The sequence below is a fragment of the Bos mutus genome, chromosome 19 (genome assembly GCF_027580195.1).
Source record: "Bos mutus isolate GX-2022 chromosome 19, NWIPB_WYAK_1.1, whole genome shotgun sequence".
NCBI classification, from domain to species: Eukaryota; Metazoa; Chordata; class Mammalia; order Artiodactyla; family Bovidae; genus Bos; species Bos mutus.
In genome coordinates, this window is record NC_091635.1 from 24,655,374 (window position 1) to 24,676,913 (window position 21,540).

Genomic DNA, 21,540 nt, shown 5'->3' on the forward strand with positions numbered 1-21,540 from the left:
GGAGTCCCCCAGCCCCAATCCATAGGGCCTGGCTTTCCCATTCATTATTGATCATATTTTATAAATCCAACGCCACACAATTTTTTCCACATTACCGGGAGCCGTGGGGAGGCTGCTCGGCCATTGGCTGAGGGGACGTCACGTGGGCGGGGTCACATGGTCCAGAGAGGAAAAAGGGGGTCCTTTTTGGTGTAAATCTGGACTCTAATTCTGTAATATATCAAGGAATCTCGTAAAACCGACACTAAAACGTCCCTGCCTACAAATCATCCGGCCAAATTATGAGTTCATTGTATTATGCGAATGCTTTATTTTCTAAATATCCTGCCGCAAGTTCGGTTTTCGCTACCGGAGCCTTCCCCGAACAAACTTCTTGTGCGTTTGCTTCCAACCCCCAGCGCCCGGGCTATGGAGCCGGTTCGGGCGCTTCCTTCGCCGCCTCGATGCAGGGCTTGTACCCCGGCGGGGGGGGCATGGCGGGCCAGAGCGCAGCCGGCGTCTACGCGGCCGGCTACGGGCTCGAGCCGAGTTCCTTCAACATGCACTGCGCGCCCTTTGAGCAGAACCTCTCCGGGGTGTGTCCCGGCGACTCTGCCAAGGCGGCGGGCGCCAAGGAGCAGAGGGACTCGGACTTGGCGGCCGAGAGTAACTTCCGGATCTACCCCTGGATGCGAAGCTCAGGTAACGCCGCGCACCGAGCCGTCCCGAGCCGCAGTGGCCCGGGCACATATCCCGGAAGGCGCCCCCTTCCCGGCCAACCGCCCTTCTTCGCGTCCAGAGTGCTCCTGGTAGGAGATCGGCCCTGGGGACGCGGCCCCCCCTGAGCCGCGACACGGCGCGCCGCCCCCCTCCCATTTTTGCTTGGTGCTCTCAGGCTCGCTCTGCTTCCCTGGCGGATCCCTCTTCGCCGACGCCGCGGCGCTCTGAGCCCCCAGCCCACCCCCCACTCTTCCTCCTGGCCTTTTAGCTTTAAATATTTATCAGCCGCGCCGGCACGGGCTGGAGACGAGGCCGTTTGTCTTGCGGAGGAAGGCTGGGGTTTGCAGAGAATAGCCATTAGGGTCTCCCCCCCTCCCTTCACCCTTCCCCCGGCGGGGATCTCATCTCTGGGTGTGTCCCCTCAGCCCCAGCTTGGATGAGGTCTGGGGGAGGGGGCTGTAGCTCTGAGCGGTTCTCCCCTCCCTCTTTCCTCCCAGCCAACCCGCTCCCCCATTATTCCCTTCTGGACAATTAGAGGTGGGCTCTAGAGGCCTGGCGGGAGGAGGGGGTGTGAGAAGAGCTGAGGATTCAGTCAGGGACACAGAGGCAGGTGGAGAGAAGGGGGCGGAGGCCAAAAGAGAGAGGCTTCTGACTCCCCAGTGAACTTGGGAAGGGGGAGGCAGGAGAACTAGAGAATGGAGCAGAGGCCTCATGGGGAGCCCAGCTGACTTCCTCAGGTGCCCTTCCTAGCACCCCTGGAGAACTGGCCAACAAGTTTTCCAGTGTCCTTCCAGAAGGATGGATGTTCTCTTGGGGGAGAAACAAGGACTCCAAGAAGTCAAATCAAGAGTTAGAGAGTGCAGGCCGCTGAGGCAGCTACTGCAGAAACCCCAAGAGACCAGAGGCACTGTGGGGGTCTCCTGACAAGCCTGTCCCAGACAGCCTTCTTTGTGTTGCCCTGGACTCCAAGGCCTCTCTCAAGATCCAGGAAACCCAAGATATGTGGTCAGAGGCTCCCAGTCCAGCCAGGGTTGAGGGCCAAGAGAAGCCCAGCTCTTATTCCATCAGTATTAGTGGTCACAGTTCACATTACCTGCTCCATAATTCAACTGCCTTTCCAGCTGATTTATTAAAGCCCAAATTTTTCTGCTCATAAACATTTCAGCTTGGCTTTTATCTGACTTGAAATTAGGCCCCCAACCCCTCCTCCCACTGTCTCCTTCCTAGGAGGGCTGGCACCAGCACCTCCCCCAGCACAACCTCCCTCCAGCTTCCTCAGGGTTTGGGGCCTAACCTGGGAAGCTCTCCCCTGCCCATCTGCCCCCACCAGCCAGGTACTGAGTGTTCCACCCCAAACCAGGCTGCTGTCTCTCCTCTCCTCCTGTGCCTTCCCAGAGGCCCAAAGATTGCTTTGGAGGGCTGAGTTGTCTGGGCAGGTGGGCAGGCAGGACAGCCTGAACCTCAGCCACTCATTGGGAAGTAGCAGAGGGCAACTGCTCTCAGACCAACTCCACTGCGCCAAGGAAATCTGCAAATTCTCACCTCCTCCTCATTCCATAACAGGATGGGGGAGGGGGTAGACTGGACCTGTAAGGCGGTTTGTCTCCTTTTCTTTTTGCGAAAAGCCCTCAGGGCAGGCCTAGAGTCGCACTCCAGGGTCACTTGCATGGTTTTCCTTGTTATGGCTTATTCTGCACGCACTGACTTTTCTCCCGTAAATACTCTGCGCAGGGACCGACCGCAAGCGAGGACGCCAGACCTACACCCGCTATCAGACCCTGGAGCTGGAGAAGGAGTTTCACTACAATCGCTACCTGACGAGGCGGCGGCGCATCGAGATCGCGCACGCGCTCTGCCTCACAGAAAGACAGATCAAGATCTGGTTCCAGAACCGCCGCATGAAGTGGAAAAAAGAGAACAAGACCTCAGGCCCCGGGGCCGCCAGCCAGGACAAGGCCGAGATGGAGGAGGATGAGGAAGAGTGAGGGACAGAGAAAGGGGAGAGGAAGAGAGAAGAGAAAGGGAGAGGAAGAGAGAGAGAGAAGCTCAGCTTTGGGAACTGAACCAGGAAACTCAAGTCAAATAGAGAGGGAAAAAAAGCAAAAAACAAAACTATTTAAATGGAAAGCAGTTAATTTTTTTTTAAGAAGAGAAGGTGAAATTTTGGTTTCTTAACACTGAAAAAAATACTACCTATAGGAAAGTCCGTCAGGTTTGTTTTGTACTATATGGAAAGGACATCATCTACCTGTTCTGTAGCTTTCTGGAATTTGCCTCCCCCTTTTTTATGTCGCTAATTGTAAGGTCTTTGGTAAAATCTTGTTGTTTTGTAAGCCCCCTCTTTGATGCTGTCTTTGTGGTCTGTGGGTCTGGACTGTGTGTGGTTCCCTGTCTTCCTGAGCACCCTGCCTTCCCAGTAGTGGCACTGAAGGGGCCTTAGGGAGCCCCAAGGACCCACCAACCAGCTCAAGTGTACCCTCTGTGCAACTGGTCTGCCCACTGCTCCTTGCTCCTGCCAGCCCTGTGATCCTCTTTCCATTCTATGTATATCTGAAAGATGGAGAAATAAAAAATTAAAAATAAACATATGTCCTATTTTCTGTGTCTCTAAGGCTGGGAGTAGGTGAGAGATAGGCATGCATACCTGCGCCCAGCTTCTGCTGCGGCTCATTTCTTAATGTGCTGGTATCTGCTCTCTTTTTCCTTGGGTTCCTTGCTCTGGCCAGATACCACACATATGTAGCCCCCCCTTTTTTTTACACATATTGACACACAAATGCACACAATCACACTTAGTTACAGGCGGACATTGCACATAAATATATACCTTGTCATACAGAGTCACAAACACCCATATTCATTATGTTCACAAATAAATATACAAGCATTCACACATCCTAAACCCTTTCCAGAACACATGTATTCACATTCACTCACACAAGTAAACCTACATTCACACTCACTCACGGACACATTTATACATACCAGGATAACACTCACACATTGGCTTATAAACACACAGACTCACATTTGCCCCCTAGTAAACACGTCCTTGAGTCCACAGGCTCAGTCACACACATTCACAAAACCAAGCCAAACCAAACCCCAGAGTTCCACAGACCTTTCCTCATCCAAGCCTTCACACCAGGCTGTGACTCGGCACCGCCACGGGGCACAAACATACAGAGCTGAAATCCAAAGTTCTAGGCCCCAAGCTAAGGAAGAGCAGAAGGAAAGGGAAGGTGACCACCCAAATCCACTCCTTCTCCGGCCGGCGAGTGGGTGGGCAGGCGGCGTTGGGCACAGGCCGGGCGGGCGAGCAGAAACCTCCCGACCGCCCAGACAGGCCTCCAACCTCGAGATGCTCCCGGCTTTCCGCTCAGCCCGCAAATATTTTCTGCAAGAGCTATTCGGTTATTTTATTTCAATTTATTTTACTTTCATTTAATTTACCTCATTTTAAATTGATCCACGGACCCAAATAAAACTTAAAACTGGGGGAGAAAAAAATGAGCGCCGGGAGCGAGAGGCCGAGCAGTGCGAGTTAGCCGGCTGCTGTGGCCGCATCCCGGTCGCTCTGAGCCCGGCCGCCCGGCCGCCGGGCCTCCCGGGCTCCGCCGGCTGCCTCCGCGCTTTTCTGCCCGCTGTCCGCGCTGCCGGCAACCTGGAAATCTCCGGGGTACAGAGAAAGAGAAAAAGAAGAACAATTTGCGAGGGAGGTTATTTCCTTTCCTGAATTTGGGCGCTGGTAGCTCAATTCAAAATACCGGCGTATATCAGAGGACCTGGGAAAACCCGGGGTGAATTTGGGTTGTTTGGCTCCAAAACATCCCCTTGATTGAGAAATACCGGAGGATGCCGTCTAGACCTTCGGAGCTGATTTTTAGTATTTATTCGATTATAAATCCTGGCTTATTTAAATTTAAAAAACAGGCGTCGGGCACTGAAAGGGTAAGAGGATTGGAAGGAAGCAAGGTTTAGGAGAATCTGTTTACTCTAAATTTGTAAGTAAAAGGCTCCTAAGCCTGCGGTACCCACATTAAGGACCGCAGACCACCCCCTCCCCCCGCAGAGAGCATGGGGAGTTGTCCTTGGGAACCTGGGCAAGTGCACATTTGGACGAGAGAGCCAAGTGTCTGGGTCCGGCTTTGCTCTCCTCCAATTCCTGGGATGCAGAGGCAATCATTCGGTGGCTAGAGTGTCTGCCTTGGCCTCCATTAGGGCCACCTTACTTGGGACAAAAGCTAGGCCCTAGGGGAATCTACGGCCCCCACACCCGCAGTGCTACAAGCCCTCACAGGTGGGGTCCTGCCATCTATAGGGCTGGGAGTGAGGGGGGCATTCAGAGGGGGAAAGGGGGCTTTGATGCTTTCATTTTGCCCCGAGGCTAGTGGCAGCTCTGGGCATTGACTGTTGCTCCCAACTCACCCCCAAATTGCCTTAGAAAAGACCCTGTGTGGAGGTTTTGGGGTGAATTTTTACTAGAAAAGAAGGACAGAGCTCCAGTGAGAATAGGGAGGTTCCAAAAAGAACCCCCTTCCCAGATGGATGCTTGTGCCTCCTCTGTCTGATTCCCCACACCCCAAAACTCACACCTTCTCAGATTGGGGTTTCCCCAAAAATCGAGAAGGAGAAGAAAAGAAGATGGCGACTGAGAAAAGGGTTGCTGGTGGAGCAGCCATGAAGAAATGCAATAAATTCCTTGTTGTTTTATGAAAATTTACAACTTTGTGATAGAAGTTTATGAGTGGTTGAATCCAGCGATTGGCCAGCGCCGGTCATGTGGCCAGGCGATCGTGAACATGAACTTTTTATCATTTCCCTGGTGGTTATAATGCAGCATTCTTTTGGACACCACACCTAGGTCGGAGCACTGTCGTCCTTCAGGGCTCCAGCCTCTTGATATTTTTATACTTCAGTATCAGCTCGATAAAGCAAAAGAGAGAGAGGAAAACCGAGGGGGAGAGAAAAGAAGAGAGAGCGGGGGAGAGAGAGAGAGAGAAGGAGGGGTGGGAATTACACAAAAGAGAGAACCAAAAATAATTTTAATTTCTAAGTTAATTTGCTTGCTGATCTGGGATTTTAGTCATCATGGAGAGTAAATGGACAATCTGCCCAGGACTGCAGCCTGATACCATTTTTCAAAGCCAGAACTTACTCCATTTTCTATGCAAATATCAGAAAAGCGAAACACCCTCTCTCCCAAGTCAGAGAAGGGGAAGCAACGGCTCTCAGGTTGGGACAATATTATCTGGAAGATGAAGAAGAAACCGAACGCTCTTCCCCGCCCCCCTTTTTCCCACCCCTTTCAATCGGAGGAAAGAAACCCCAAGGTCTGCAAAGGTAAGGGAGATTCTACAATTTTCTTCTTATTCTTTTGCATCGGTTTTGTAGGGGGTGGGGCTTGGGTTTGTCTCTCTCCCCCCTCTTCCAAGACAGGGCTGAACCCCACCTCTGGGCGCTGCAGGGAGAGGCTTCCTAGGAAATTCGGTGGCTGAGAGAGGGGTGGTTGCTTCCTGGAGGAGAAGCAAGGCAGGGAAGACGGTCGGAGGAACCGAAAGGGGCCACGGGAGGCGAGCTCTAAGTGGCCTTTTTAAGCTGGGAGAAGACGTTTAAGCTAGAGGGCTGCGAAAGAAAAGATAGGGGGTGTCTGGACTTGGGGTGCCGGCATAAAGCCGGTTGCTACGGCCTCTGTGGGTTTGCGCCCCCTCCCCCTCCCACCATCTCTCCCTTGTTCCGGCCTCCCCCAATTGCCCCGGCGCAGTTCTCTTGCCCGGTGCGGGTACGGGTCTCCGTGGCTTTCCGGCACCGTTGGCACGAGGGGCGGTGGCGCTGAGAGACGTCCTGGTCTCTGGAGGGCCTGGAATCTCCGTTGAGGCCAGCGAGGGTGAGCAGGCGGCTAGAGAGATACAGAAAGAACAATTCACGGAGAAATACTCATTATCTCCCTTCGGAAACATTTCTGAAATTAAAGGGCTGTGGGTGGAGGCACCCAAATTGAGGGAAACCCCCTCCTCCCAAGAAGCCTGCCTGAAAATGCTCAGTTCTTTGGCCACTCCCGTAGGAGGGAGGCTCGCTCTGCAAGGAGACAATTTTGTGTTTTTTAACGCGGTAGGTTACAGCGCGTTGGTTTCTGTGTAATACTGGTTCTGTACCTTGTGTTTTATTGGTATGGGATGTGTGGATTTCTGTGGAGGAGAAAATTGCCATGTGTGTCTGATGTGGAAACGTTTCAAACTTTCCTGGATCCAAATGTGGTGATTGTGAAGAAGCTGTTTAAAACGTTGTTGTTTTAGGTATGGAAACAAAAAAGAAAAATAAAGAGAAGAAAATTAAAAGAAATTCCCATTAGGGGATTTGATAGTGTCTGGACTAGAAAGCTGCCTGGCACTGAGCTCAGACAGCTAGTCTTGTCCCTCCGGCGCCTGATTCCATTCCTGAGCCAGGCCTGGGGTAGGGGGTAGGGGGTAGGGGGTAGGGGGTGGGGGGAGCCGGGAGAAAAACCGTGGGGCGGGAAGCCTAGATTCCTAAAGTAGCTGGTGGGGTTGAAGAAGGCGCCAGTCGCTAGGTGAAGACTTAAAAATAGAGAGGGGTTCTGGGGAAGCTGCCAGCTGAGAGATAAGGGACTTAGGGCTTTAGGGCTCGTAGAGCAGGAGAGACTGTGAGTTAGTTTGGTTTGCAGAAATGGGTGATTGCTTTCCTCTTTTTAAGGACCAGATGCAGAGATTTCAATCTCAGGTCTCTGGTGGCCCAGGGATTGCAGGGTCTGGATGCGCATAGGGGAATATTGGCCTTCTCAATACTGAGCTGAGAAGAGAGAGAGCCACTTGTGGCGCGGGAGGGGGCCCCTGGTGGCACAGGTAGATGCCCTGGAAGCAGGCCCAGTATGGGTGCCTGAAGGGACCCCTCGGCTGCGAAGTCAGAGAAGTTCTCGGCCAGCACCCGCGGCACTCGGAGCCTATTCTCAAAGGAAAAATTCCCCAAACCTACCCAGACTAAAGGTCTTTTTCTCCTGTAGTCTTGCCGGAGTATAAATCATCCCTTAGACACTTCGCTCTGACCCAAATTATGCGGTTTGCTGCCATCTACCGTCGGTTTGGAGACATGCGGCTTCGGCGCCGCAAGCTCGGCGACGCTGCCTGAACCCGGCCCCACGCCCGGAGCCCCCAGCCGCTCAGGTTCGGCGGGATTCCGGGGACTTTCGGGCCAGATTATCACCTTCCGCTGGATCTTGGTTCCAGCTCGCCCACATGTGGATTGGAAAACGAGGATCCCTCTCTCTGTCAGGCCCATCCCAGCTCCAAACCTGGCGGCTGGCTGGGGGAAGCGGCTTTTTTCTAGGGCATATTTTAAAAGGACTAATACTGCATCTGGCGGGAATGGGGCCCTGAATCAAAGGGTTGGGGGATCAGAGTCGAGAGCCCTCTCCCCGACGTCCCCGACAAACTCAAGAGGGGATCACCAGGGCCGCTAGGGAGATCCATCCGAGGCCAAGGCTGTTCAAGGTTTATTTGGTTTTCTTTTCGGCCAAGGGAGGGGTCCTGCAAGGGAGGCGCCGGCCCGGGCAGTTCCACTCGGTTGTCAAAAGACAAACCGAGTCTGTGTTCTCCGGGTTGACTGGTGGGTCTTGCCAGTTCCTTGGCCGGTTGAGTGTATGGTGAAAGAACTGAACCGAGCTTTCTGGAAATTGTTGGTGTCTGCAAGTGAGCGAGTGTGTGTCCCCTTCCCCATTCCCAATCATTTCAAGCGAAATCGACACAAACATGCTTTGGGAAAAAGCGGGGAGAGGGGATCAATCATTAAGGAAGCAAACCATTGTAATTTCCGTTCCTGCCCGACTCCTCACACCCGCTGAAGCCGACTGCTTTCCCAGGAGGGGGTGGCGAGGGCGAGGGTACGCGCCGCTGCCGCCGAGTTTGAATATTGGCCCGTCTCACGGGTTACTGATTAGCTCGGGCTTTCAAGCCGCAGGAGGAAGCTCTGGCCGCTCCTTTCAAGGTGCTGTGGCCCCAGTTCCTGGGCGGGGGGCTCCAGGAAATTGCCTCTGGTGCCAGTCAGGCCTAGGTGTTACGGGGTCTGGAGCTGGAGGAGCTGCCGAAGTCGAGGGGCCCAGCGGTACTAGGGGCAAACGCGGGGTCTCTGCGGCCCGAGGCTCTGGCGCCTTGTGAGTCTGCCTCGCAGGAGCAGCCCTTTCAGCTTTTCAGCAGAGAGTGACTTTCTGGCGGCTGGAAGGCCCGGCCCAGTGCAGGAGCCCCCAAGGGAGTGCTCCCTGAAAGTCTTGGGCCCCTCGGAGGTTTTTCTTTCGGACAATCGGAAGGACAGATGGAGAGGGGAAGGCAGCTGTACAGAGGGTTGAAACCTTTAAGGGCTCTTAGGGTGCCCATGGGCCTGGGGAGAGGGAGCTGAGGGCCACTGCTCCCCTCTCCAACAGAGAAGATGCCATTCATTTGCATAATGGAAATGTCTTTGTACCTTGCTTTGGAGGAGCCAATTTTAAGGCAGTGTTCCCTGTAAACTGCTCTCAAAGATTGGGAGAGGCCACACTGCTCCTCTGGGAACATATATGTTCCCCAAGCCCAGAGAATCGTGGAATCTAGAGGAAGAATTGGGTTGAGATGTTTGAATTCACCCCACCCCAATCAGAGTTGAGATTGGGGTGGGGGAAGTTGCCCACAACTCTTAAGAGCTGGGAGTGGGAGAGAGCTTTGCAGCTAAGAGGAAGTGGGAAGCCTGGACAATGTCTTAATACCCATCCCCTCCAAACACCTACTGGCACATACCCTCCCTGAGATTACCAGTGCAGGAGAATTCTACTCTGGAGCTGAACACAACTTCGACATTTACCGGGGAGCTGGAATGTGTGTATGTCCACAGGACCACAGATTCACAGCTCAGGAAATTACAATTATAAGTCCTGCCAATGGGATTTCTATACAATCCTTCTGTTGTGTACGCAAGACTTAAAACACATTTACATCCACCTCTCCGTACACACACCTCCTCCTTGAGCAGGGAGAGACATCCCAGACCAGCAGATGGCTGTGCCCACTGTGTATTTATATGTTCCCTCTTGGAGACAGACCGACGACGGTGGATGCAACCACAGACAGATTCATAGAGATCTGACTCCAGAAGTCAGGCAGCCTCTGGCCCAGCCCTGCCTGCCTGCTCTTTCTCCCAAACAAACGGATCAGACGAATAAACGCTCATAAATACCTCTGGGCTTAGATAAGAGCGATGAGGCGCTATTTCCTTTCATGCCCGACTCCAGGCGCCCAGGCCCTGCCTTTGCGGCTCCATCTCACGACAGGCAACCTGCAGAGGTGAGGTTAATTTGGGGCTATGACTCTAAGGATAAGGCGATTGTTTTCGTGCTTCTATCATAGGGGAAGTCTTCATCTCTTACTGAATCTTATGTTATCCAGGCTTCATGGGAAAGGCCATACCAAACAGTCCTAGTTTGAGGACACTGTGACCAGAAAGGAGGAAGGGAGGGCTGAGGCCCAAGGCCCAGCCTCAGTAGCAAGGAGGAGGGAGGTACACAAGGTACTCTCTCCACCTTGCTCCTCCAGCCCAAATGTTCTCCATTCCTTTCCAGGAGTGGGCCTAATCACAGCTGGATTTGAGCACTTATGACTGCATCATTAGGAGGCTAGAGTTTATCTTTTAAAATCTGACAACCCCCACCTCCAAAGAGGGGCTAGGAAGTGGTTGATGGGACAACCAGGAATAGCCACTTAACCATGAAGGCACAGCAGAGAAGTTGTCCTAAGTTTAGGGAGCCTTGTGGGCCGCTTTGCAACAACCAAGTTCCATCCCTGGTCACTAACCTCAATCCTTTACCACTTTTCCTAGTGTCTTGTGCCATCTTCAGTGGGCAGATTTGGCCTACAAAAAGGAGTCCAGAGAACAAGTCAGAGAAGGGTCAGCCTGGTCCCTTCATCATCAGGTTTTGTCCCACATTCTGGCCCATTCCTGGCCCCAGGTCCAAAGCTTGTCATCCTTTATGCGCATTAGAATGTTGAAAATACACTGTGGTTCAGTCTTCCAGGCTGGTTCCAATGCTCATTTTCCTAAAATAAGAGTCAGAGATGTACACACTCTCTCACACCAAAGCTTGTAGGCAGCAGGCTGGTGATACATATATGAGAGGTGGGAGGGATTGTAGAGATGCTGAGAGACAGAAGGGTAGTGAGCATCTGGAAAGGGGATACGGAATGATAGTGGTAAGCTGCCTGCTGCGGCCCCAGGAGGACCCAACCCTCCCCTTTATAAAATGAAACAAAAACTGTCTTGAGAAAGAATTAATTAAAAAAGAACTGTCAGCTTCTGGAGAGACCTGGAAAAGGAGCGATGGCTCCTCTCTTCCCAGTGGTTTCTCATTGTCTCCAAAATCAGGAGGGTTTGAAGACCTGGAACTGGTGGAGGAAAAATTTTCTTTCCTGTACTTACTGAGGCACCTTTGATACCTAAGAATTTGTAGCCCAGGATATTCTAATGTCTTTTGGGGTAGGAAGTGGGGTGGAGGGAGGGTTTCAGGCAGGATAGGGATCAGACAATCCTCTCACCCCTCCTCTCCCTATCCCCTTCTTCCCAGTGCCCCTTCCTGTGCCAAGAGCAAGCAGTACATACTAGAACCAGGCAAGATATCTTGGGCAGCGGCAGCGGTAGCCTTCCAAGAAGCTCCTAGCCTAACCGCACAGCAAAAGGGAGAAGCTTTTAGGCTCAGACCCTCCTCCCAATTCCCAGTCTTCTGGGTCCTCTGGCCTGCCTCTCAGACTACAAGAGCTGTAAAGAGGCAGGAATAATAAGCCCAGGCTTGGAGGAGATGGAGTAGGTCTGAGAAACAGGAAAAACGGTTTTCAAAACCTGGGAAGGAGATGGTTTCTTCTTCTTTTGCTTCTCGATTTCTGAAAGCGATGCTAATCAGCGGAGAGCTCTTCTCTCCTCCTACCAACACAAAACCCGAGAAACCAGCCTTCTCCTTTAGTTCTCTTCTAGGGAGACTGAGATTCCAGATTCCGAGATATTTATCCACCTTCCCTTGAGGGAATGGGGCTCAAGCAAGTCAGGGGTTAACTTTTCTGAAAACACAATTAACTTTTTCCTATTCTGCGTGGGGAGGGGAGGGATATATTTATTTAATCACTGGAGGATGGGGTGGTCTCAATCCAAGTGCTCCCTCCTCCCTCAAAGGCACAGACGCCTCTTTCGCAGATCCTACGTAGGTGGAACGGGACGCGTTGTGCTGTTGGGGAGAGAGAGAGAGAAAGCAGAAGGAGAAGGAGGAAAAAAGGTTGATAGGTTTGTGCGCGGGTCCCTCGCGCGGGCTGCGCTCCTCCTGGGTGCTATTTGACAATTCCTGCCTCTGCCATTGGTCAGTGTTGGATCAGATGGTTGTATTTCCTTCTGGCCCTCACTGGCACCTCGCCATCCCCCCTCAGCTAAAACCCAATCTCAGATATACTACTAATAGGCGCGGCGCTCGGACTATAAAACACAACAAATCATAAACCCGGCGGAGCAGCAGCGGCCGCGCGCGCCTCCCCTCCCAATGAGTTCCTATTTCGTGAACTCCACCTTCCCCGTCACTCTGGCCAGCGGGCAGGAGTCCTTCCTGGGCCAGCTCCCTCTCTACTCGTCGGGGTATGCGGACCCTCTGAGGCACTACCCCGCGCCCTACGGGCCTGGGCCCGGCCAAGACAAGGGCTTTGCCGCTTCCTCCTATTACCCGCCGGCCGGCGGCGGCTACGGCCGGGCGGCGCCCTGCGACTACGGGCCGGCGCCGGCCTTCTACCGCGAGAAGGAGTCGGCCTGCGCGCTCTCGGGCGCCGACGAGCCGCCCCCGTTCCACCCGGAGCCGCGGAAGTCCGACTGTGCGCAGGACAAGAGCGTGTTCGGCGAGGCCGAGGAGCAGAAGTGCTCCACCCCGGTCTACCCCTGGATGCAGCGGATGAATTCATGCAACAGTGAGTGAGACTTGCTGCGACCGCCGCGACCCCCGCGGGCTCCCTCCCCCCACCAGAGTCAGAACTAGAGAGCCCCAATTTTTCCACGGAGAAAGCATCTCGGGTTGGAGCTTAGGGAAGATTGGGCGCCTGCCTCGATCTCCCGCGCTGCCCTCACGCCCTCAAGAGTTGCAAAGTTTGCAAAGTCCCAGATGCACTCCGAGCCAGGGGGAGCGAGTGGGTTCTCTGCGAGGGCCAGGCCGCAACCGAGATCCGGGTCAGGGAGGCAGGCAGAGTCCGCGCAGCCACTGGTTGGGCTCTCCCTGGCGCCCCCAGCTCTGGCCCGGTCCCCCACCCCAAGACTGTTCATTAAAAACGGAGTACGTCATGGGAAGGGGGGCGGCGTGACGCTGGCGAGGGAGAGTTGAGTCTGTCCCGGACTGGTTTTCCCTGGGGGTCGGGGGCTGGGGAAAGAGGAGGCACCCGGAAAGGGGTGGTAGTCAGAGGAGGGGGGGAGAATAAGGGGAAGAAAGAGAGGGAGCGGGCGGAGTCGGAGAGAGGGAGAAGCAGGCGCCGGGGTCTCAGGTTGGATTATTTGTCGGTCTTAAATCCCAAATTGATGTCCATTAACGGGACACGAAAGTGAGGAGCCCTTAATGCTGACTACGGATCGATCCACGTCATTACAGATTAAGGGCCGGAATCTATCACGGGGTGGTGGGGGAGCCAGATGGAAAAAAAAGATGCGTCTAGGAAGAGACACACCTGGCCAGTGCTTCTCCAGCCCCTCCCCCTAGGCTCAGGTGGGATTTAAAACTGCTCCTCCCATCCCCCCACCAAGAATCTAGACAGAAGGCAAAAACCTAGGAGACCCGGAGGGAATCTGGAGGGGGCGCTGGAGGAGTGAGGAAAGGTGGGGGTGGGCAAGGAACCAGGGAGAGTGGAGGGCATCCCGGGACAGGCTAGAGTCCCCATTTGAGGGTCGAATGGGGGAGGGGGGGTTCTGGCCTTGGTAATCCCAGGCCTCAACGTCTCCTCTCTGCGTAACAGGTTCATCCTTTGGGCCCAGCGGCCGCCGCGGCCGCCAGACCTACACGCGCTACCAGACGCTGGAGCTGGAGAAGGAGTTTCACTACAATCGCTACTTGACGCGGCGGCGGCGCATTGAGATCGCGCACGCCCTGTGCCTGACGGAACGGCAGATCAAGATCTGGTTCCAGAACCGGCGCATGAAGTGGAAAAAGGAGAGCAAACTGCTCAGCGCGTCTCAGCTCAGTGCCGAGGAGGAAGAAGAAAAACCGGCCGAATGAAGGCGCTGGCAGGGGGCGGGGGGACGCGAAGGGAGAGGCCTGCGGGGAACGGAGGGCAGCGAAGAGCTCCGGGAAAGGCTCTGAGGGCGGGGGAGCCTGGGGACCTGCTCTCCAGAGCGCGACAGGCGGGGCCCCGCGCTCTCCTGGACGCCCCCGCCCGCAGAGCGCTCCCTGGGCGCTGGGAGGCCGTGCTGCCTGAGCCCAGCCGGCACCCCAGCGCCGCCTCCACGCCCGCACAACCGCCTCCGCCCGAACAGGCTCCCGCGTGAGAACTGAGGACCGGACTCACTTGATGTTTCCTGGAAGCAGAGCAAAATGCTCTTGTCCGTGTCGCGTCTCATTTCGTCCATGTCGCCCGTGCACGGTTCAATGGTAGATTCGCAGTCCCCTCAGCGGGGGCCTCGAAGACTCCCTGACCCCAGACCTCTCTCCCAGCCCCTCCCCAAAGCCACTGGAAGGAGCACATACTACCTAGAAGTAAGAAGAGGAGCCTCAGAAGAAAACAAAGTTCTATTTTATTAATTTTCTATGTGTTGTGTTTGTAGTCGTGTCTTAGCTCTGGACGTGAAATACTTCGGTAATAATATTAATATTATTAATAATGATAATAATAATAAAGACGTAAAACCTCGCTGCTCAGTCACCTCTGCTCCTCCCCTGCCACTTCCCCACCCCCACCGCCACCCCTGCGTCCCGGTGCCGGAAACTCTGCAGCGAAGGCCGGAGCTCTGGTTGGCCCCAGAGGGCCAGAGGCGACTCGGAAGTTACAGTTGAGATAAAGGCTGCAGCGGTCCGGCCCAGGCTCCAACGCCGCGCCTCGCCGGTGCTGAGGCTCACAACAGCCTCTTCTCGTGCAGAACTGGGGGACGGAGAAGAGTCGTTCCCCTTTTATTCTCTAGCGTTTCTTCGTTTGTCCGTGGCAGGAGGGAACGCCACCGAGGCCCCCTAGCCGGGAGCTCCTGCAGAGACTGAGCTAGGCGGGTCTCTGTGCCTCAGCGCTGGGTTATGTCCGCAGGATCCCTGAGGCCGATGATCTTTGGCCTGCCCACATGGCCTGATTTCCGCCGGCCTTGGCCCTCGGCTCCTGGCCTAAATTGGGGCCACCGGGTGTCTGTCTCCCTGCCCACAGCTGCAGTCTCCAGGCGTCCCTTCCTGCCTCAAGTAGCGGCTTAGCGACAAGTAGGGGGATGTGAAGCCGCCGGCAGGCGCCTGGGCGAAGGGCAAGACTTTCCCCTGCTCTTTGGAGACCTGAGGGCAGGAAGCCAGGTGATGGGGCAGTTTGGTCACATCCCATCAACTATAACGGACCCATTCTGTCCCCACCCCATCCCACCCCCCACCCCCCACCCCCACCCTCACCCAGGCGACAAGATGAGGAGACTGTTTTCCTTTCTTCCTCCTCCCTCTCTTTCCCTTTTTTTATTTTTAAAGAAAATAGCCGTCCGGCAGAGGGGGCCCAGCTGTGGCGGTCTCTGGCCGCCAAGCGCGCTCAGCAAGGCGCTGCTGGTCCTCCGAACTCCTTTCCCGGGAAGGCGTGAGCCGCCCGGCAAATTCTGAAACTACCCAGATGCCAGCAAGGGGTCTCAAGTAGGGATTCCCAAGGCAATAGCAGGCAGTTGGTGAGAAAGCGGAAGGATTCTTCCTTGATCCCAGAATCTCAGGACCACATTTATAGGCAAACCCGAGTCCCTGATGCGGTGGCCTCTACCGTTTTTCTCCCATCTAAGCCACTTGGCCCCAGCTGGGCTCTTCTTTTGGGGTCCCTATCCTGTTCTGCCATCCTTCCGTCCTGGGCTAAGGATGAGGAAGAGTATTTCAAAGTTCTCAGGGGACCCGGAGAAGCGAAAGTTTCTCCTTCGAACCCTTGGCTTTGCCCCACGGGCTTGGCCTGGATGCTGTGGATGGACCACTGCAGCCGGGTCAGGAAGCAGACCAGGCCGGGCTCACAAGGGAAACCCTTTGCAATAATTGTTTTTCACACACATCTTCCAACCTCTCCCCCATTTCTGCCCCCAACTCGGAGACTTGCAAGGCCCGAGTAAAGGAAGAGCAAATCAAGCTTTGGTCACCTTCAGTTAAAATAATAATAATAACGACGACGACAGGGAGAAGTACCGAACGATAGACAAACTCCACTTACGAGAAAGTGGGTAAAGGCTTAATCGGGTTTCTCTTCTAAAAGACTCAACCCTTTGGGTGAGCCTAGGCCGGGTTTCTTTCTAGCCCGGCGGTTGCACGGAGCCAGCAGGGAGGCAGTCGTCGCCGCCATGCCAGTCAGCGGCCCGCGCTCCCGCCGTTCGCCGGGAGGTGGCGCGCTCTGCTCAGAGGCCGCCACCAACCTTCTCCCTGTTTCTCCCCCTTCTCCTTTTTCCCCCTCTCTCGGAGGCTCGCATTGAATCGGCCCTAACGATTCTCGGATCGTCATTATTTGTAACCATAGAGCATGAATTACCTCTTGAGGTCATCAGCGAGAATTTACGACTGGTCAACAAAAGCACGTGATTCCCTAACGCCCCCCCATCCCCCTTCCAACCCCCCCCCCATATTTGGCCGCATACATAGCAAAACGAAGTACAGTGCATCGCTATAATTCATTAATACATCATAAATCGTGAAGCACAGGGTTATAACGACCACGATCCACAAATCAAGCCCTCCAAAATCACCCAAATGAGCTCGTACTTTGTAAACTCCTTCTCGGGGCGTTATCCAAATGGCCCGGACTATCAGTTGCTAAATTATGGCAGTGGCAGCTCTCTGAGCGGCTCTTACAGGGATCCCGCTGCCATGCACACCGGCTCTTACGGCTACAATTACAATGGGATGGACCTCAGCGTCAACCGCTCCTCGGCCTCCTCCAGCCACTTTGGGGCGGTGGGCGAGAGCTCGCGCGCCTTCCCTGCGCCCGCCCAGGAGCCCCGCTTCAGGCAAGCGGCGTCGAGCTGCTCCCTGTCCTCGCCCGAGTCCTTGCCCTGCACCAACGGCGACAGCCACGGCGCCAAGCCCTCTGCTTCGTCCCCCTCCGACCAGGCGACCCCGGCCAGCTCCAGCGCCAATTTCACCGAAATAGACGAGGCCAGCGCGTCCTCGGAGCCTGAGGAAGCGGCGAGCCAGCTAAGCAGCCCAAGCCTAGCTCGGGCGCAGCCAGAGCCCATGGCCACCTCCACAGCCGCGCCCGAGGGGCAGACTCCGCAGATATTCCCCTGGATGAGGAAGCTTCACATCAGCCATGGTAATTCTCGCTCTCGCTCCCCTTTTTGTCTTCTCGGCTGTTCCTTCTCCACGTTTGGGGGTGGGGGGAGTCGGCGAGGAGAGCTTGGCTTTTCCTCAAATATAGATTTCTCTTTTTCGGAGGGGGAGAAAAAGCTCGGAGGGACAGAGCCAAAAGAGGGCTTAGCTGGGGGGTTGAAGAGGAGTATTTTTAATAATTTGTTCACAGATTCGCCTTAGGTTTTATTTGCCCAGCTGTACTAGCTTTAGGATGAAGGATGGGGTTTATGTAACATGGGGAAGGGTCCTGCTTGCCCCCGAAATTTTGAGACTGCTTTTAGCAGAGGAGGGGCGAGCAGTAAAACGAGGTTTCCAGGGCAAAAGTGCAACCGTTCTCCTCCCTCCCGGGGTGAGCGGCCGCCTGAGCCCAGCGAAGGGTGAGGCACAGGGAGGGAGCAAGAGACAAAGCCGGGCGCATTCGCTGCGGGCAGAAGTGGGGGCTGTAGGAGAAGGGGGCATCAGGAAACAGGCTCGGATGCGGGTATCTGGAGTGGGGAGGATCGGAGCTGCGGTGAGCTGGGTGCCGGGGACGCCTGGGTCCTGCTCCACGCCCCCCTCCCACCCAGTGCCCTCTCCCTTAACCAGAATAACGCGGCCTCGCCGCTCTGCTCTGTCTGCTCCAGACATGACCGGGCCGGACGGGAAAAGGGCCCGAACCGCGTACACCCGCTACCAGACCCTGGAGCTGGAAAAGGAGTTCCACTTCAACCGCTACCTGACGCGGCGGCGGCGCATCGAGATCGCCCACGCGCTCTGCCTGTCCGAGCGCCAGATCAAGATCTGGTTCCAGAACCGGCGCATGAAGTGGAAGAAAGACAACAAACTGAAAAGTATGAGCCTGGCTACAGCCGGCAGCGCCTTCCAGCCCTGAGCCCGCCGGGAGGAGCCCGGGCGGCCCAAGAGTTCATGCCGCCCCCAGCCCTGGCCCCTCCAAGCCTCCTTGCGCTGCCGCCGCCCGCTGGGAACCGGTTCCCACGAGCCTGCCTCAGCCCGGGCCTTGTGTTACGATTTTTCGTTTGGTCTTAGGTCTTCCTGTGGCTCCCTCTCTCCTGGACTGGTTAATCTTGTTATTATTGTAATAATAATGATAATTATTATTTTCCCTCCATGCTCCCCACTCCCCTGCGTTCACCCCCAATCCGCCAGTGTTTCTGAATGTTCGTGTCTGTGGTTGCACTCCTTCCCCCAGGAAAAAAAGAAACTCGCATGTTTAATGTGAACTTTCCCCTCCCCATCTGTGTTATAACTTATTTATAAAAGGATGATCGCTGTATTTTGAGTTTCAGCTGGAAACTTCTCTAAAAGGGGCAGCAGTTGAGGTGGGATAGTGCCGCAGCGCGGGGCCCAGCTGAGCTGGCCTCGGAGACCGGGAGTCCATGACTGTGTCTCTTTCCTCCTTCCTCTTCCTCCTCTCTCCCCACTCCCAGGCCCAAGTTTCCTAAGGCTTGGTCCTGAGGTGGGAGGGAGCTAAGGGGGACCAAAGGGGTGATGTTGAAAAGAGGGAAGGTACATAGTGAGATTTAAGTTCCTGCCGCCTGGGTAGGCCCCACAAGGCCTGGTCTGGGAGCCTCAGAAAACAAAAATAATCCTCAGTGTAAAATGTCTTGTGTATTTCTCTGTGAATCCATGGGTCTGGTATAGAGGGCCCAAAGCTTGTAAATATGGGGATAGTCTGGGTCAGACCTATCCCCTCTTCCCTACCCATTTCGATTCCAAGACCATTTGTAGTGAGCGAGTGGATGCTGTGCTACGTGTGAAATCTGTCTTTGCCGGGCCTGTCTCAGTGATTCGCTTTTGGTATTTGTTTGTAGCTTTCCTTGAAGTCAAATAAATGTCTCCCCTCCTCCACTGCCCTTCCACTTGTCTTTTCTCTGGGGACCTGCTTCTCCCATCACCAGGCACACCCTAGACCATTCTTGATAGATCTGGGGTGTGGGGAAGGGAGAGTAGGATGCTCCCCAGCAGCCCCTCTCAGCCTCCTAAGTCTCTGCTTAGTCCAGCGGTACTTGGGCCAGGGGACAGGCTTTCATGCCTGGGGGACTGAGAGGCCCAGAAATCCCACCTGAAGCTGAAGCAAGGGACAAGGGAAAGGCTGAGCTGGACTCCACCCTGGTCTTCCACCAGCTGGCCAGAAAAGTCTCTGGAAACCTCTTCAGGAAAAGTAATTTGGGCCTAAGCCCTAAGCAGGAGGCTCCTGGTCTTGGAAGAGATACAGGCCTGCCCAGCCCCCTGGCCCCCTAGTCTAAATCCCAATTCAACCCTGTTACCCAGTAGGCAACCCCCACCCCCTCCAAAAAAAATCAGCTCAATTTCAAAGGTTTCCTCTTACCCTCAGTCTTCTCTACATTTATCAAGGGCTTCCTCTCTCCAGGGGCCCAACTGACCTGCCCTCTTGATTAGGAGCTGGGTTCCCTCCTAGAAGGCCCTTGGTTTCCCCTTCAGCCGAACTGGCCCAGGGCCCGGTCCCAGTCCTCTTCCATCCAAGTCAGCCTCCACCCTGAGTACAAGAGTCAAGTCTGGACACTTACCCAGTTCGTCCCTTCCAGCTTGGCCCAACTTCTTACAGGGCTGGGGGAGGGGAGGGGGAGCTGGTGAGGAGGCAGCCGAGGGTCTTGGAGGCTCTATTGGGCCCTCTTTCCCCCTTCCCCCTTGACTTTGTCCCCCTTTGTCCATAGCAAACTATCCCAAAAGTCGCTATGACATTTAGATGTCAAATGGATAGGGGTTTTATCTTGAAGTTAGATCGTAAAAATCGCGGAGAAGTCAGACAGATACCCCTCACTGGCTCGAGAAAGTCACGTGAGGTCCATAAAGTTAGTTTTATGGTTTTGGGGAGTTGACACCGCGCGGTATATTTCACATTCTCCAGAATGTTAAGTGACACTTTAACTGCTCGCTGTGGTGGGGAAGGGGGCAGAGGTAGGTGAGCGCTCTCCGGGCCCAGAAGGCGGTGGTGTGGCGGCAGCCCAGGCCCAGCTCTCCCGCAGTAAGTTGCTTCCAGCTTTCGCTTTTCCCCTTGAAATTGTGGGGCTTGAAACTAGGGGAAGGAAACCGTGCCTCCAGCAGGGCTATAGGGTAATAAGTGGGAGAAATTTAGCCTGGTTTTGCACCAAGTTCTGACCAGCTGGGTGTCTGAAGTGGGGCATCTAGTTCAATGTGATAAGGCCTCCGCAGTCGTTGGGTGCCTGGTTTTATTTGCAGGAGTGCCTGACTTTTTGTGGGCAAAAGGCTTGTGTGGGTTCCTTCAGTCCTCTTGGAAATTTAGGGGGCAAAAATGAGGGGTGTGTACTGCTGATAGGAGGGCCCCATGTTGCGGGGGGCACTCCACTACTGGCCATCTTCAAACAGACGCCTCCCCACCCCTAGGAAAGAAACTTTATGACATTCATTTGTCAGGGGTGTGTGGGGGCGCGCCGTTAGGCACTTTTATCTGGATACATCTGAGCTGAGAAAAAGCTTGGGGAAGGCTAAGCAGCTGCTGTGGGCTGCCTTGCACTGGCGCACTCTCTGGCTTTTAGATCTTTGAACCCATGAAAGGGGGTACCTGAGTTCTCCATGCCTTCATCAAGGCTATCTGGAATGGGGTGCGCCGCGCCTGCCTGCCTTTGCACCCAACTTCAGACTTTTGGTTCCAAGCCAACCTGCTGACTTGACTCTATGTAGGGTCCTGAGGTCCCAATGGGGAGCAGAGGAGGGCATTTCCCTCAAATCCAAAACCTAATTCCTGGCCAGGAGTGGGGAGAAGGGGAGAGCTTCTTTTTATGTCTAGAGGATCTGTGTGTTTAAGCAGATCCCTAGCGATCCCTCCAAAAATAAAAGTTGCTGAAGAACGCAGATTCCCAACTGTCGGGAGAGTAAAAGGGTCTCAGGAGCTGCGAGAGAACATTGGAAAGGTGTTCTCTTTCCTCTCCTTTCTTCTTCTCTCCCTACCAGAGCCTAGAGGCCCTTTGTTTTGTGGCACCACAAACCAGAAGGATTGCCTTATTTGACCCCCAGGGGGCCCGTTATTTTCTAAGGATAAGTCACCCTCTTTCTGAAAGCTAGAGGCCTCTTCCTCACCAAATCGACCTCTCCATTTTTTAAGACACATGCGGATCAACCATCCCCTCATGCCTGCTTTTGCCATCTCTAGATATAGCTCGCCAACTCCTGTTGTCCCTGGAATTGGATCTGTGACAACTTAAGGGGTTTCTGATCTTTGGGACCAGGAGAGGTTCACAAGATCCTCCCCTTTTCACATTAAAGAACATCTACACTCTCTCCAGCAGCTGCTCCCTATTCCCTGAGCTCTCAGATCAGGCCTAATTTACTGG

At 54.6% G+C, this 21,540-nt stretch overlaps 3 protein-coding genes across 6 annotated transcripts; all 3 read left to right on the plus strand.

The window, feature by feature from the left end:
• The first annotated feature begins 170 nt into the window (after positions 1-170).
• HOXB7 (homeobox B7) lies at positions 171-3,287 on the plus strand. 2 transcript variants are annotated; one of them, XM_005890361.2, is made up of 2 exons: positions 171-681; positions 2,431-3,287. In XM_005890361.2, exons 1-2 carry the CDS (start codon positions 282-284, stop codon positions 2,682-2,684), a joined length of 654 nt encoding a protein of 217 aa, XP_005890423.1. In that variant the 5' UTR covers positions 171-281; the 3' UTR covers positions 2,685-3,287. The 2 variants fall into 2 exon arrangements, with proteins under 2 accessions (XP_005890423.1, XP_070244903.1); XM_070388802.1 differs by having other exon boundaries at positions 171-788; positions 2,431-2,567.
• A 2,255-nt stretch (positions 3,288-5,542) lies between these two features.
• Positions 5,543-14,628, plus strand: HOXB6 (homeobox B6). Of its 3 annotated transcripts, none has more exons than XM_070389733.1 (3): positions 5,543-6,042; positions 7,701-12,668; positions 13,698-14,628. In XM_070389733.1, exons 2-3 carry the CDS (start codon positions 12,254-12,256, stop codon positions 13,955-13,957), a joined length of 675 nt encoding a protein of 224 aa, XP_070245834.1. In that variant the 5' UTR covers positions 5,543-6,042; positions 7,701-12,253; the 3' UTR covers positions 13,958-14,628. The 3 variants fall into 3 exon arrangements, with proteins under 3 accessions (XP_070245834.1, XP_070245833.1, XP_005890424.1); XM_070389732.1 differs by having other exon boundaries at positions 7,718-12,668; XM_005890362.3 differs by lacking the exon at positions 5,543-6,042 and having other exon boundaries at positions 7,203-12,668.
• Positions 14,629-16,521: 1,893 nt separating this feature from the next.
• Positions 16,522-19,080, plus strand: HOXB5 (homeobox B5). Its single transcript, XM_005890363.2, has 2 exons — positions 16,522-17,189; positions 17,851-19,080. Exons 1-2 carry the CDS (start codon positions 16,628-16,630, stop codon positions 18,096-18,098), a joined length of 810 nt encoding a protein of 269 aa, XP_005890425.1. The 5' UTR covers positions 16,522-16,627; the 3' UTR covers positions 18,099-19,080.
• The last annotated feature ends 2,460 nt before the right edge of the window (positions 19,081-21,540 follow it).